Here is a 15,129-nt window from a genome sequence, read left to right as displayed (position 1 = left end):
GCTGCCAGCCCCTGTACCATAATTTCGGGCGAAAAAGTCTACAGCAGACTTACAACTTGTCTCGCTTGCGTACTACTTGGGTGGTATGCTCCTATAAAACACTCAAACCCACACCATCCTCTGCGGGCCGAATTTGTGAAGACTTCCTCTGGCGCACATCAACTCTCAAATATGAGTATTTCTGCTCTCAGGTCACATGTCTAAGACGGTTCCTACCTTCCAAGTGGCATATTCCCACGACCATCCCCAGCATCCGTGGCATTCGAGCAGTGAGCACGCTGTTTCGACTTACTACGATCCTCTGGCCGACATGAGCGATTATCTCAACGGAATGTTGGAGGGGAAGATTGTTGAGCTTTCTCCCTCTTCAATGAGCTAGCTGCTGACCCAACGAACAGGACTTTGAAGGCCAAAAACTGGTAGAGAAGTTGATGTACTACGTACTAATTGCTTCGACGGTGAGTAGTATCTCGAACAGTAGTATAGTAGCAACGTACTGATAGTATGTCCCTCAGATAGCCTCGTTTATCACGGGCTTTGCCCTTCAGTCGTTGAGCTTGACTTTTGGCACTATGGGGCTTTCGGTGGTGGTGCTCGCGGTTGTACGGAGCTTGCCATTTAGCGACAATAATCGTGCTAACGACTTCACAGGCCATTATTCCCCCTTGGCCGGCATACAGGTCACATCCAGTCAAGTGGTTACCAGCGAACGCGCAACCTACCGCCGAGGAGGTTCACAAATAGGTCATCATACCTCTGTTCTTTACCCTCGAGTAACATCCATAACATCCAGAGTTAGCATATCGGATTATCCTACGGCCACACAGTGACTTGCTGCTGGGACCATGTACTCTAGACCTGCGCCCTTCTCATATTCGCGGCCACCCTGTAGACCAAGGTTTAAATTACAAGCCGATGTTGCCCAAGAATGATAATCGTCCCTCGAAGCCAGGCGCATCCCGTCCGATATCGCGGTTGAGGGTAAGGAAGTTCGTTGACCCACGTACTTCGCGCCCTTGCGCTACTCGATATTCATGAATGAACAAAAACTTCCGCCTGAATGTAATGGGTAACTCAGGCGCCAAATAGGGCCTGCGAGGGTCTCTTTGCCTTCGACTTCCCTTATGCTTTCAATGGCCATGAACATTCTCTATCTGGTCCTATCCAGCTAATCATGGCTGGGGTTGGACCGGGTTTCGAGTGAGTCTTGACCGTCTTAAAAGAAATCAAAACACTCAATACAATATTCATTCCGTAATTCTGCTCGACCTCAGGTTTGTGTAGCGCAGACGACATGCACCCGTCAACGGTAGCTACGCGCGGCGCAGCGTGATGGACAGATCGACTCTGCCAACCCTACTCTCCGTCTCATACCGACGCTCAGAGTCCTAATTGTGGTGGCGCCCATGGACTATTGCACGTGGGAGGCGGTCAAGCAATTCCCAACGGTTGGGAATACTTGGAAGCGGTGAGCATTAAGGAGGATGCTCACAGGGTCGCTATCAGACCCACCACCATCGCTACCGGCTGCACCAAGCTTCTCATAGACTAGGCCGAGCGACACGAGCTTCGGCATGTCAAGGCATAAGAAATCGAGGATGGCAGGGCTGAGCGTCTGCACTTGGAAATGGAGCGTAGTGGTATTGCTATTCGACTTTGACATCATCGTAGCCAGGGGTTTGAATTGAGGAACACTTGGAGAATAATGGAAAAGGTAGACCTTCCCAAGCCTGTCCCCCAAATGTTGGGACAACGTCGTGATAACGTCGAAGTTGATATATTCCCTGTGGTAGAAGATATTTAATTCCATATGTGTCGCAGAGGCATCCTCGCACTGCTTCACGAAGCTGCACTTCCGTGAATAATCCAATACAAGCAAAGAAGTCGCAAGAGAGACGCGGATAAATGGCGCCAGATGCGATGAGAGAAACTGTTGATCTTGACTAGATGCTCAAAATCAAGTGTGGTAGATCAACATCAACGACTGGAGTTCTTTCAATCTTTCCATCCGTGGGGAAGCAACACAGGTGGATAGCAGCCGTGAAGAGTAGGTGATCGGAGGTTGCTCCCAATTACCGAGCCTACCGTCAGCAAGAAAGACCTGAGAGGCGGACCCTGGCGTCAATGATGAATTCTTCAAGACGACTCATTTTGACAAGAACCTGGCGAATCGCCTTGACAACATAGTTCGCCTTGCTTAAGGTCTGTTTGAGTGCTTGTATCTCGGAACGAATGCTGATGGTCCCTCTACGTATCACCCTAAATGTTTGGCTAAGCTTCAGTGCGACTTGTGAGGCCTTGAGTCTCAACCATAGTCGTCTTTGTTCGGCCAGTATGTTCTAGGTCTCTAGAGTGAGAATACGAGCCCGTGCGGCGATGCTGGAGTCTCTGAGAGTAACTCTGATTGAGTAATCTGGTCTTCCGAATGAACAAGGGACTCAAACCTCAAACATTATCAGTTGATTTGATCATGGCTTCATCGAGGCATCGCCAGTGGATCACTCGATACAGCTTATCAAGTACAATGTTGTACGTGGTGCGATTGAGTACCGTTGCTTGTAGCGCGTCCTTGGAAGGGAGCTGCCAGAGTACATCCTCCTATACTTCATATGGCAATGAGGAGTGCCCCTGTTCCCTTGCACTGCAACCACCACGTGGTGGAGTGCGTCCTGGCCTTTCCGTGGCGCAAGGGATTAATCGCTGCCTATGGCAGCGAGAACCAACAGGACGTCCTCTGGCTGAACGCAGCAGAGGTTCTAAAACACGCCGCGAGGCCCCCGACCAGCGGATTGATCACTGGGAGGGAGGGACCACTCGTATAAGATGAGTGGGGCCACCAAGGGGCGCCGACCCCGAGGAAAAACCTGAGACCACTACCAGCCACAACGCACATGAGCGGAAGAGGCTGCCAAACCAGAGACATAATGCCCACCACCGGGCCCATCGACAACCACTGCCTACACAAAACAAGCGGGAACAGGGCCGGCCGGAGTGACCAACCACCCCCCTACCCCACGACAAAAACCAACACCCATGGGAAATGCACAAGACAACGCCCTAACCAACTGTTACCACCACCAACAGACAAACCACTGGGGAACAGAGCCGTACACCACACGAGGACAGGCCGCATCACGCCACGCGAAGCAAAAAGTCAGGGTAACCACATCATATAAAACCCAGCCGAAACAAACCCCCCAAGAAAAACCCCACGATAACCACGACCATAACAGCAGGAAAACGAAGTCCATGACGAACACCACCGAAGCCACGAACATGAGCGGCCTAGCAGGCCCAGGCCCCCTCGACCCACATGCCGCCGCCAAAGCCACCAAGCGGAAACGGCCAAACGGCCTCGAAAGAGAGGATGGGGAACTCGACGACGAAGGCAGAGCCCACGACGAAGGAACGCAGGGAGATGCCCGCCCCCCAAACCCAACAGGCGGCACCCCCGCCCAAGCCAACCCCCAGCTCCTAAGCGGAGGCTCACTAGACAACCCCCATGCCCAGTCGAGCCAAAGAGGCCTCCCACCCCTCGAACCGACTCAGTCGAGGATCGCGTACACCAAGGCCGTCTACCCGAGGGTCATCAAATCCCTTGACAGCCTCCTCGCGGAAATAATGGAGGCGACCGCAGAGGCAGTAAAAGCGAACCCGGGCAAATACATGGCCCTCCTCATCTACGGGGGAGGGAATAAGGTGAAGGAAGAAAACCCTGAACTCACGAACGACATCGAGACCTTCCTCCAAGGACTCACAATCGCCGGCAGCGAGAGGCTACGCGTGGTTGACCCCCCCAAAAGAGACACCGACAAACGAGGCGAGTTTGCGAAGCCCCACATCCTCCTCCTCCAACACGGCTCCCCCGAACTCAGAGCATACCTGCTATGGCACCAGACCTTCGCCTTCCAAATTGAAGGAAGGAAGATTGCTTTCTCCGCGCTCCGTTTCGACGCCAACGTGAGACCCTGGTTCATAACCGACATAGTCGGGCGGGCAATCTGCGACGACCCCAACGCCATACGAGAAGGGTTAGCAACCATCACCCACGCCCTCGCCAAAGACACGGACTTCAGAAACCACGTCGACGTGTGCCTCGCAAAAGTGGAAAACCCCAGGTCCATCGACGAAAGAGTCCGGGATACCCTTCAGAGCTTCGAGATTCACGCCATGCGAGTAACGAACAAGGAAAAAAAGGACATCACCGTGTGGCAGCTCTATGCGAACCCGATCGCCAACAATGGGCTCGAGTACAAAGAATGGCTCAAGATCATCACGTCCCGACACTATATTATCGACGAAATAGACGAAATGTTCGTACGCTACAAGAACCTGAAACCCTACGACTCGTGCGCCTTCTGCAAAAGTGAAGCCCACCCTGAGGAACAGTGCCCTTTCCCGCTAGTCGCCGACTGGAAAGGACCAATCCCCAAAGATGTAAGAGCCGAACGGGCTAAACTCAAAGAGGAAGCGGCAGCAGCGAGAGGCAGCAACAGGGATTGGGGCAACGGCAGGGAGAGCCGAGGCAGCAGGCCCGCCAGAGGCAGTAGTTCGAACATGTCCCGCGCACGTCCATACTAGTCCATACCAGATGCACGAACGTACCCAATATACTCCCCACTCACAACCAAATTAAGACACAAACATTAAGTGGCTAACCAAAGACCCTAGCTCCCGATCGAGTAAAATATCCCACTGCCACACAATATATCATACCGCCTACGCTAACGACTACACCAGGGCCAGAACATAAGATGCCGAGCCGCAAGATCGGGTCGAACACACAACAAGACAGCTCCAAAACAAAATAAATGCGCAAAACGACGAGCCAGGGAGAAACACCCCCGTAGCCAGGAAGCGTCCCGACCCCGCCGCAACAATGAAGAGGCCCAAGACGGCCAGGGAAAATGCACCCATACCGAGGGACCCACAACCACCACACGACGAACCCCCCAAACGCAAGATCCCCGAAGCGGTGAGGATGCGCATGCAGGTAGACACAGCAGCCGACCTAGACACGAACGGCCAAAGGACAACCAAAAAACTCCCGAGACAAAGAGCGAGATACAGGCCATACACGCCGCCCAACTTCGAGTGCCTCGGCCCAAGCGGAACCAGCAGCATCGCCGCCACCCAACACATAGGCCTCCAGGAAGCAACGACGACGCAGGGCGGACTCACAACAACAAGAATAGAAGCCCAGCTGATTGGGCACACCAGCACGCCCCTCCCCCCACACATGACAAAGGCAAACCCGCACTGGGGACAAATACCCGAAGAAACCCAAATGAACGCGACGACGATACCATTCACAACAACAGCCCTTCCCAAAATTGCACACAAGACCTCCGTCGGCCTAGGAAACATGAGGGAGGGCCTGAGGAGGCGGCTGAACGACAAGAAAGCCATATCAGCACTACTAATCCCCTTCGGCGCGGGGAACAGGTTCGTGAGGGACAACCCAAAATACGCTGAACAAGCCGCCGCCTTCCTCAATAGCCTTAAGGGAGCCGAAGCCAACCAAATCACAGTGGTAGCCCCATCCCCCCAATTCACCCCACCCCCCAGGGCGAGGTTCGCCATGCCCTTTGCATATGTAGCGACCAACATCCCCAAAGAAGTCAAAGACCTGCTGATCGAACAGCAAACATTCGCATTCCAAGTCGACGGGAGGAAGCACGCATTCACCGCGATTGAAGTCCCTGGGGAAACCCCAACATCGTGGGTAATAGCAAACTTCACCGGGGAATGCGTAACGAACAACCCAGACAAAATGGCAAGGGCCCTCGAGGCAATAATAAACACGCTGTTCGACGACACCGACATAGCACGAGAAGCCAACAAGGCACTAGCAGAAGAGGGCATAGGTGGCTCCGTGCTGGAAAGGAAAGCCATCGCACTATCCACAATGAGCCTAACCCACATACCACGAAAGAACGAGCTCGGCGAGGACTCACCCGCATGGCAGCTGGCCGGACAACCCATACACAACAATCACAAAGGCCATCGAACGTGGCTTAAGGCAATACGACGCCTCACCTTTGAGCTCGACGACATGCAGTCGATATCATCGACGGCCGACGTAATAGGGTGCGTGTGGTGCAAAGCAGAAACGCACAGCAGCGAATACTGCCCCTTCCCCAAGATTAAAGACTGGAAAGGTCCGATGCCCAACGCTGAGGAATACGTGAGACCCGAACCCCCCTACAAGCCGGACGCCGGAGCCCGAAAAGCGAAGGACACCAAAAAGGGCAGAAAGAACAAAGAGAACGGGACCAAAGATAGAGCTAGACTACATAAACCTGTCGAGTAATTATGGCACGCACAAATAAATGATCACAATGAGACGACACGCTGCACGGCTTCGGGGCCAGACATAGAACACTCTTGAGCAGCGCAAATGAAGGTTGAAGGCTGGATTTACTGACGGGAAACCGGACAGGTAAGCCTCAACCGGATTTGGGCCGGGGGGGAGGCCAGGCGGACCAGATCGCCAAAGGTGGAAGCACAGTACCTGCGCCCGAACGCAGGGAAGAGTGACACCACCCCTAAAGGCCAGAGGGGCTAGCAGACCCCCCTAGTCGAACCACACCCTGCTACGAACAACCAAAACATACGCGCGCAAGCAGCCATAGGCATACACAACCGTGCAAGCAGAGGGGAAGGTAGCTCCACAGCCGGCTACCAACCCAGGGAAGCCGCACGGGGAAACACAACAGGCATTAGTGATTCAGAAGAGCAAGCCGCTCCAAACGTGCCCATGCCGGGCCTCAGGGGATCGAGCCAGCACGCCGCGAACTCGCATCCAGCCCAAGACGAAGGGCCCCCCAGTGATCATAGGCAAACGAGGAATGCCCCCCCGCCTGCGTCCAGTGAAAACGCAGAAACAACACGAAAAAAGGGGAAAAAAGGGAGGAGTAACCGAGCAACGATCAAAGTCGCGTCCTTCAACATGAAAGGATATTCCACCACACAAGACGAGGGAGGCCCAATGGCGAAGTGGCTAAGAATAAACCAGATAGTGAGAGAAAACAAATACGGTATACTCATTCTACAAGAAACGCACATGGACGATGAGAGAGAGCAAACCATACAAAACCTCTTCGGCAGAAGACTCAAAATCAAGGCATCAGCAGACCCCAAAAAGCCAACACAACGCGCAGGTATAGCCGCAGTACTAAACAGAGGCGAATTCGACGCCGAAAACGCCAAGTGCATAGAAATAATCCCAGGTCGCGCAATCATGATCAAGGCACGAATACACGGGGGGAAAAAACTGTCAGTCCTGGGGATATACGCCCCCAGCAGTACGGCGGAAAATGCAAGTTTCTGGGACCAGTTAAGAATATACTTCAAAGAGAGACCCAACGAAAGACGCCCCGACATGTTAGTGGGAGACTTCAACGTCACAGAGGAAGCAATAGACAGACTACCGGCGCGGGTAGAAAGAAATGCAGCTACAGAAGCTCTCGACAAACTTAAACTAGAACTGAGACTACGCGACGGGTGGAGAGCAACCTACCCGGACAGCGCAAGATTCACGTTCACGCAAACAAGAATAAGAGAAGATGAACCCCCCGCAATGTCGTGCATCGATAGAATATACATCACAAACAGACTACTAGAAAAGGCAAGGGAGTGGGACATGAAGCCATCGGGGCTACACAGCGCCGACCACTGGATGGTATCAGTCCAAGTGTCGACGGAAGGCGCCCCCGAAGTCGGAAGGGACCGCTGGACAATAACAGAACGAGTACTAAACGACAAAAAATTCCTGAACGATGCGGCCCAAATAGCCCAGAAATGGGCAGACATAGCCACAGGGAGGAACGCTGAAAGGACCGAGGAAACGAACCCCCAAGAACTTTACATGAAATATAAGAAAGAGATGCTAACGCTCGCCAGAGAAAGAGACAAAACCCTGGTCCCACAAATTAAGCAAAAGATGGAACAACTACAAAACGAACTCAGTGAACTCGCCAAAAAAGAACAAAATGGTGAGACGATGAAAGAAATGATAAGCAAAACCAGAGAGCTCACCACGATGGAGAGAAGAAGACACATCAAAGCTAGGAAAAGAGTCCAAATGATGGACAGACTAGAAGGAGAGAAGATGACGAGATCGTGGATCCAGACAAACCGAACGATCAAACCAAGGGACGTCATGTATATGCTAAAGAAACCAGATCAGAACGGACCAACAACGGAATACGAGAAAAACTCACGAAAGATGGCAGAGCTAGCGAGAGACTACCACAACAACCTCCAAAACGACGGACGCGAAACGAGAGATGAGATAACAAGAATGAGAGAAACAAGGAACATGCTAAGAGGGATCCAAGTAGAACCCAGCACGGAAGGTAAGAACGCAATGGATAAACCAATAACCAAAGAAGAAATAAGGAATGCGCTGAAAATCTCGAGCAACCATAAAGCAGCAGGACTCGATGGAGCCACATACGAACTATGGAAAAAACTAACCGCACGCGAAGCCAAGACAGACGGGCAGAACGAAAACATACTCAACATGATGGAGGCAGCGTTCAACGACATAGAAGAACACGGACTAACGAAAGACTCCAATTTCGCTGAGGGATGGATGTGCCCCATATACAAGAAAAACTGCAAGGAGGAAATCGAAAACTACAGGCCTATAACACTGCTCAACACGGACTACAAACTAATGACGAAGGCACTCACCGTAAGGCTAGCAACTTCTGCACCAGACCTACTCCACAAGAGCCAAGCAGGTTTCGTACCAGGGAGACGCATCCACGACCAAACCCAACTCCTGAAAACACTAGTGAACTACGCGGACCTAGCAGAGGAGAACGGGATAATAGTAGCCCTAGACCAAGAAAAAGCGTACGATAAACTAGAGCATGACTACCTCTGGCAAGTACTCCGAGCGTTTAAGATACCCGAACGTTTCATTAGAACGATAAGCAAACTATACAACAACGCACACACCTCAGTAATGATCAATGGATGTCTAAGCAGCCCCTTCAAAGTAACAAGAGGAGTACGGCAGGGGGACCCCCTGTCGTGCCTTCTATTCGATCTCGGGATAGAACCCTTAAGCAACGCAATAAGAAACTCGAACATCAGAGGGATCGATGTCCCGGGCACCGAAGAAAAACTCGTAGCGAACCTGTTCGCCGATGACACGACTGTGTTCCTAAACGAAGAGGATGACTTCAATTAGTGTTGCCGTGGCTCGGCAAGCCTGAGCCGAGCCGGTTGAAGCCACGGCTTCACTCGGCTGGCTCGGCTTCGGCTTGGCTTAAACTCCCAGGGCACGGCTCGAGCCGCAGCTTGGGCTTGAGCCGCAGCTCGAGCCGCTGTACGTCGGCTCATCAGTTTTCTATTAGATACTGCAAAGATATGTATGGAAGGAACTACAGCTGCATGAAAGGATGTAACAGAGAAAAACATTTCGTACAGTATACTATGCCTAGGGCTCTCCTGTACACTGATCCTCTGGTTCTGTCTCTAAGTCATCTGCACAAAGGGCTTCGAGCAACGACCCTGAATCGGGCTTGAGAAGCTCAGAAAGAAGGTCCCCACCGTTGTAGTCGGAATCGCACATCAGGCTCTCTGGAGTTTCCCACCCGCTCATAAAATCAAGCCGTTCCTTCTTCAGCGCGAACTTCAGCATCTGAAGGGCCTCCATCAGTTCGGGCTTGATGCGATTCCGTCGTTTGGTATCTGTCTCGGCGCTTGACGAGAAGACACGTTCACAGGGAACTGCCGAGGCCTGTATGGGGAGGTAGTCCATTGCAATGTCGAACAGGGTGCGGTGGGTATCAGTATTAATCTATAATTAGACCAGTGTGTTGGCTATGGTTCTTGTCGGATTAGATGCGGCTGTGCGTACCTCCCAGAACTTGAGACTGTCAGTTCCCTTAGGCGAGAGCATGCCGTTGGCATATGCCCTGAATTCATCATTGACACTTTGATCGCTCCCCGATTCCGATGGGCCTATGTTCATATCATCAAGACCGTACTGTTGTGCAAGAGTGTCGAAGCCAAATTCGGGCCGTGCCGCAGCGTGCGACAATTGGGCAGCTGACTGCGATCCGGAAGCATCCCTTGAGGGTCTTTTGTCCCGGTATGCCTTCATCTGGTGCCATAGAGACAAGAATGAATGATGCATATAGGAAAACCAGAGCTACGAGTACTCACAAGTGTCTTGATGATTTTAGTTGCCTTTTGCACATATGTTGATGTCCAATGAGCTCGCATCCAGCTCATCCGGATGGTCGGGTTGAGGACTTCCAATTAGTTGTTAGTGTATTAACACTGGAAGCCAAGCATCACGTACACATGGCGACAATGTATGCCTTCGTAAGATCCATGCGGCTGTAGTATTTATTAGCCCATTTCAATCCGACATCTGTCCAGTGTTTGAGGTGTGGATTCTTTTGACCAAGCAACTCCCACGTCGTAATGAAGATTTCGAACGCCGGAAGGGCCCCAGCTAACACAGGATTGCGTTCTCTGGACATGACTTGTTGGACGCGATGTGGTATCTAAGTTCAGACCGTTCAGTTGCGGTGCAGATAATCATTGTGATTGACAATCACCGAAAGGATAATTTCAAAATCTTGGAGAGATTTCCATTGTGCGTTGTCAAGTTTGTAATCAGCAATGTCCTTGTTGGTCGGCGTGGATAGAAAGTAATCTATAGCCTGTTGTGTGCATAAGTCATCTATTTGGTTACCACAACCGGGGTGCTTACCGGTCGAAGTTCACGGAGACGGCGAATCATATAGAAGACAGAATCCCAACGAGTCTTGACATCGCGCAGGAGCTGAAGGTGGCGTAAGCGGATGGGGTCCCCGTTTGTGTCTTTGCCAAACCAGTCCCTTTTGTTGCCAAGGCGAATGATCTCATCAAAGTCGTCACGACGCTGTCCAGAAGCCCGCAGAACCCGTACGATATCGCGTCCGAGAGCAATGGGGTCTCCAGAACAAAGATCTTCGTACTTTTGTCTCTCTGGATCATCGGCGGGAACAGCACTTAGAAACTCGTGTGCAAAATCAGCAAGATCAAGATTGGTGAATTCTTCGATGACGTGTTGCGAGGAGATGTTGATGATGTGAGGAAAGCACATGATACGTTGGTCAACTGCATCAAAGTTTATATCGCGCTCCTTGAGCAATCTCTCAAGCTCGCGCATGAACGTCTGATTGTTCTCAGCGTCATCAAGTGTCCAGTGACCGGCCTTGAAGTACGATAAATCACAGTGACACATTTCTAATCTGTTGTCACGCACCTTGACAGTAATGCCCGCACGGTCTAAGATCTTCAGCGCAATCGCAGCCAGATTCTTGCCGTCGTGTCTACCAAAGATGCGATGAAACGCGATCAGTGCCGATTTGAGTTCGAGTCCCTTGGTACGCTCATTTCGAGCAATCCAATGTGCCGTGATTGCAAAGTAGGGTCGGAGGCGCTGATCTGACCAGATATCGGCAGTGAAGCAGATGTTTCCGAGCGCTTGCTAAACATGTACGCACTTAAAAATAGATGCTTTCGCTACCGTTGGGATTGGAACACACCTGGAGATCAATCTTTAAACGTTCGAACCACTTTGCCCAAGCTTTGATTATCAGGCTACGAAGGTGAGTACGCCGTGGTATATCTGTGTCCTTGAGCTCTTCGTGAAGAAAAAGAAGAAGACCACGAAACTCTGGGCATTCTACAACATTGAGAGACTGACGCAGATGCGCAATCAGGAAACTTGCGCAAGGATCAGCTGAGAACGGACTGGCGCACTTGATCATCGGCAACGACAAAGTTCACAAGTTTAGCATGCATCGCCTCAATGGAGAACTTGATCCGCTTTGCATTGGCGTTGGCAGCAGCCTGAGCTTCTGCTGCTTTGCTGTCTTGCTTGCGTTTGGGGAGCATACTAGGCCATCCGTGCTCCTCGCATGCCTCATCATACTTCTCTCGGTGATTTTTTTCAAGATGGGAGCGAAGGTTGGTTGTGCCGGTGGTGATTGAATATTCAAACGTCGGTTTCCTCTTTTGTGGATTGCTCGCCGGATTTGCGTTGTACGCATCACTACAATTGAATGTATTCATAAGTTATAGGACAAGTAAAACCATGGAATCTGAGACCATACCGGCACGTCCAACATACTGTCTTTGTCCCAGCCTGCTTGTCGCCCCGGATGAAGAAATGGTCAATGTCTGGTGTCTTATTTTGCGATGAGGTGCTGTCGGCAATGGAAGCTTGAGCAGGAGAGACACCAGGGGTACGGCCAGGCAATCCGACTGGATGGTTGACAGCTCGTTCAACATCTGCGCGAGTGGCAGCACGACCACGAGGACGAGCCTGAGGACGCTGGTCACTTGCTTCGCTCGAGGATGCCGAATCCTGGGCATTCAGCTCGATTTCCTCATTGGAAGATGATGGGGGCGAAGGTGCCAGTTGCCTGCGCCCTGCCCGCCTTCGCGGGGAGCGGCGTGCCACAGGCGCTGGCAGCACCTCAGTATTGGGGCTTGGAGTCCTTTGCCGGCGCGGGGCCATATGTAAGTAAGCGCAGCAAGTATAGGTTGGCTTCTTGCTCTCCTGTGTAGTTAAATACTTAGTACAGTAGTTCATCCATGCGATGGTCGTGCAGCACCGCAACAGTATGCTCAAAGCAAACACATGTGAAAGGTGATGAATCAATAAGGCGAATAAGCTAAAACCAATGAGGCCTGAGGGCTGAAGCGGCTGAAACATGTAGGTAATATGGCGACTGACGAGTCAAGGGTTAAGCGAAGCCTCGCGCAAAAGTGATGGTGGTGGCGGATACAGTCGAAGCCTCCTTCAACATGGTAAATGCATGGCGCAACACAGCAGGTAGCGGAAATGATAGAGGAGGTTGTAAACAGGGAGGCACTACGCGAGCCGAAGTACAAGGCTAGTGGTGAGGTGATGACGCCGACATTGCGAGCACGGTGGTAATGTGTGGCCTGCTACAATAAAACATCGCGGATTTGGGGTGTTTCACGCATGAGCAAGGTGTAAGACTGATAACGATGGCTGTACACACCTTTAAAGGTCCATCTCGACTCTGAGGGTGTCAGCCCAGCTGCCTCATCTGCGGTTGATATGTTGCGGTCACAGCTGGAGGATTCAAAGAGAGCATGTATATTCAGCATGAAGAAGAGCCTCACAGAGGTTAATATGAGCGTACCAAGGCGTAGGAACTTGAACGGGCCCGTCGATGAGCAGCGAGGAACAAAAGAGAAAGCAAGAGGAATAGGCGCCGATGGCCATGGAAAGGCGGCTTGAGCAGGCTTCAAAGCCGGCTCAAGCCGCAAAGCTGTGGAGCGAAGCCGTGCGAAGCTGGGAGGCTGGCTCGGCTTCGCTCGGCTTCAACGTGGCTTGGCTCCGGCTCCAAGCTGGCTTCAAGCCGGAGCCGCGGCAACACTAACTTCAATACACTGCAAGCAATACTCGACAGATGGTGCATAGCAGCGGGCGCAAAGTTTAACACAAAAAAGACGCAAATACTGCCAATTGGCAGCCAAGAATACCGTGAAAGGGTAATAAGAGACTGTAAAACAAACCCAAAGCACCAAGAGATATCGAGAGAAATGAAAATAATCCCAGACGGAGAACTGACCAGAATCCTAGGCGCATGGATCGGGAACAATGGCAACCAAGAATCCCCGTGGACGCCCATCGTCGAGAAGATCGACGAAGACCTAGAAAGATGGGAAAGGGGGCACCCCACATCAGAAGGGAGGAAGCTAATTATACAGATGGTTGTGGGAGGGAGAACCCAATACCTCGCCAGAGTACAGGGGATGCCCAAACAGATCGAAGACAACCTCAGGAAGCGGATAAGGAAATTCTTCTGGGGGGATAAGAGGAGCCCCATCCGCGAAGACATAATATTTGCGCCACCCATGAAAGGCGGGCAGGGGGTGCTCGACATACGAACGAGAAACGAAGCAATACAAATAATGTGGATTAAGGAATACCTCAGACTAAACAATAGACCGCTGTGGGCACACTTTGCAGATAAAATACTAGCAATGAACGAAAGAAAAAGCGACGCAACAATACCAACAGAACTCAAAGACAACATGTTCCTCCAAACCTGGCGACCCAAACTAAACGGCCCAACGAACAAGTGCCCAAAAAGCCTGAAAGCAATGGTAATGACAGCGCTAAAATACGGAACGAGACTCGAAGCCATCAAAGTATCGAAAAACGCTGCCAGGGAAATGCCCATATGGGCACATGCGAGAGAAAACGCCAGACTAAGGATGGCGACGACATCCAATGCGAGCAAATGCCTGCGCATAAAACATAAAGTAAGGCTGGTAGGCGACACAGAACGAGCAGCCAACAACCTAACACACAATCAACACAAGAAATCAAGACGGTGTAAATGCCCAGGATGCACGGAAGCGAGGAACGTACATATGTGCACGCACCCAGCAGAGTGTTTCGAACGAGCGAAACAGCTGTTAGACAAGCTACCAACGAAGTGGGATCCCAGAAAGATCAACGACCGAGAGCAAGAGGAAGCTGAGCCACAGGGAGAGTGGAAAACCTTCAACCGGGAACTAGAAGAAGCAAGCACCCTAGAAGACGCAGTGAGAATCTTCACAAAGGGACAAATAACGGACGAGAACCAACCACAAGAAGCAGGGGAACACCAAGAAGGACCAGACGAACCGAGGACAAGCACAAGAGTAGCAACCGACGGATCGTGCCTCAAAGCGACCACCTGCGAAGCAGCCGCGGGAGCAGGAGTGTACTATGCGGTTGATGACGAGAGGAATATATGTGTGAGAGTACCCAACACATTCGCCCAAACAAACCAAACGGGAGAGATGACTGCAATCCTGGCCGCAGTGGAAAACAATGGCCCCAGAAACGACCTAGAAATAGAAACAGACTCCAAATACGCAATCGAAACACTGACCAAGAACCTAGCCAACCTCGAAGACACAGGTTACATAGGAAAAGCAAACAAGAAACTGATACAGCTCACCGTAGCAAAGATACGAGGCGCAGACAACAAGATTAAACTACGATGGGTCAAAGGACACAATGGACACGCCGGAAACGAGGCAGCCGATAGGCTCGCAGACTCCGGAGCCAGGAAACCGCAA

General features: G+C 51.6%; 4 protein-coding genes across 4 annotated transcripts; 3 read left to right on the top strand and 1 right to left on the bottom strand.

The window, feature by feature from the left end:
* Nucleotides 1-196: 196 nt before the first annotated feature.
* On the top strand, nucleotides 197-744 carry PC9H_002607 (uncharacterized protein; the record flags this gene model as incomplete). The annotated part of the gene is made up of 4 exons (XM_036772243.1): nucleotides 197-349; nucleotides 399-458; nucleotides 516-602; nucleotides 652-744. 4 exons carry the CDS (start codon nucleotides 197-199, stop codon nucleotides 742-744), a joined length of 393 nt encoding a protein of 130 aa, XP_036625889.1.
* Nucleotides 745-1,411: 667 nt separating this feature from the next.
* PC9H_002606 (uncharacterized protein) lies at nucleotides 1,412-1,810 on the bottom strand (the record flags this gene model as incomplete). The annotated part of the gene is made up of 1 exon (XM_036772242.1): nucleotides 1,412-1,810. One exon carries the CDS (start codon nucleotides 1,808-1,810, stop codon nucleotides 1,412-1,414), a length of 399 nt encoding a protein of 132 aa, XP_036625888.1.
* A 1,223-nt stretch (nucleotides 1,811-3,033) lies between these two features.
* On the top strand, nucleotides 3,034-4,581 carry PC9H_002605 (uncharacterized protein; the record flags this gene model as incomplete). The annotated part of the gene is made up of 1 exon (XM_036772241.1): nucleotides 3,034-4,581. The coding sequence occupies one exon, from the start codon at nucleotides 3,034-3,036 to the stop codon at nucleotides 4,579-4,581; it is 1,548 nt and encodes a 515-aa protein (XP_036625887.1).
* Nucleotides 4,582-4,879: 298 nt separating this feature from the next.
* PC9H_002604 (uncharacterized protein) lies at nucleotides 4,880-6,313 on the top strand (the record flags this gene model as incomplete). Its single annotated transcript, XM_036772240.1, has 1 exon — nucleotides 4,880-6,313. One exon carries the CDS (start codon nucleotides 4,880-4,882, stop codon nucleotides 6,311-6,313), a length of 1,434 nt encoding a protein of 477 aa, XP_036625886.1.
* Between the last annotated feature and the right edge of the window lie 8,816 nt (nucleotides 6,314-15,129).

This window comes from Pleurotus ostreatus (genome assembly GCF_014466165.1).
Source record: "Pleurotus ostreatus strain PC9 chromosome Unknown scaffold_11, whole genome shotgun sequence".
Taxonomy (NCBI): Eukaryota; Fungi; Basidiomycota; class Agaricomycetes; order Agaricales; family Pleurotaceae; genus Pleurotus; species Pleurotus ostreatus.
The sequence above is the reverse complement of the archived record's forward strand: the minus strand, read 5'-3'. Positions and strand labels throughout refer to the sequence as shown.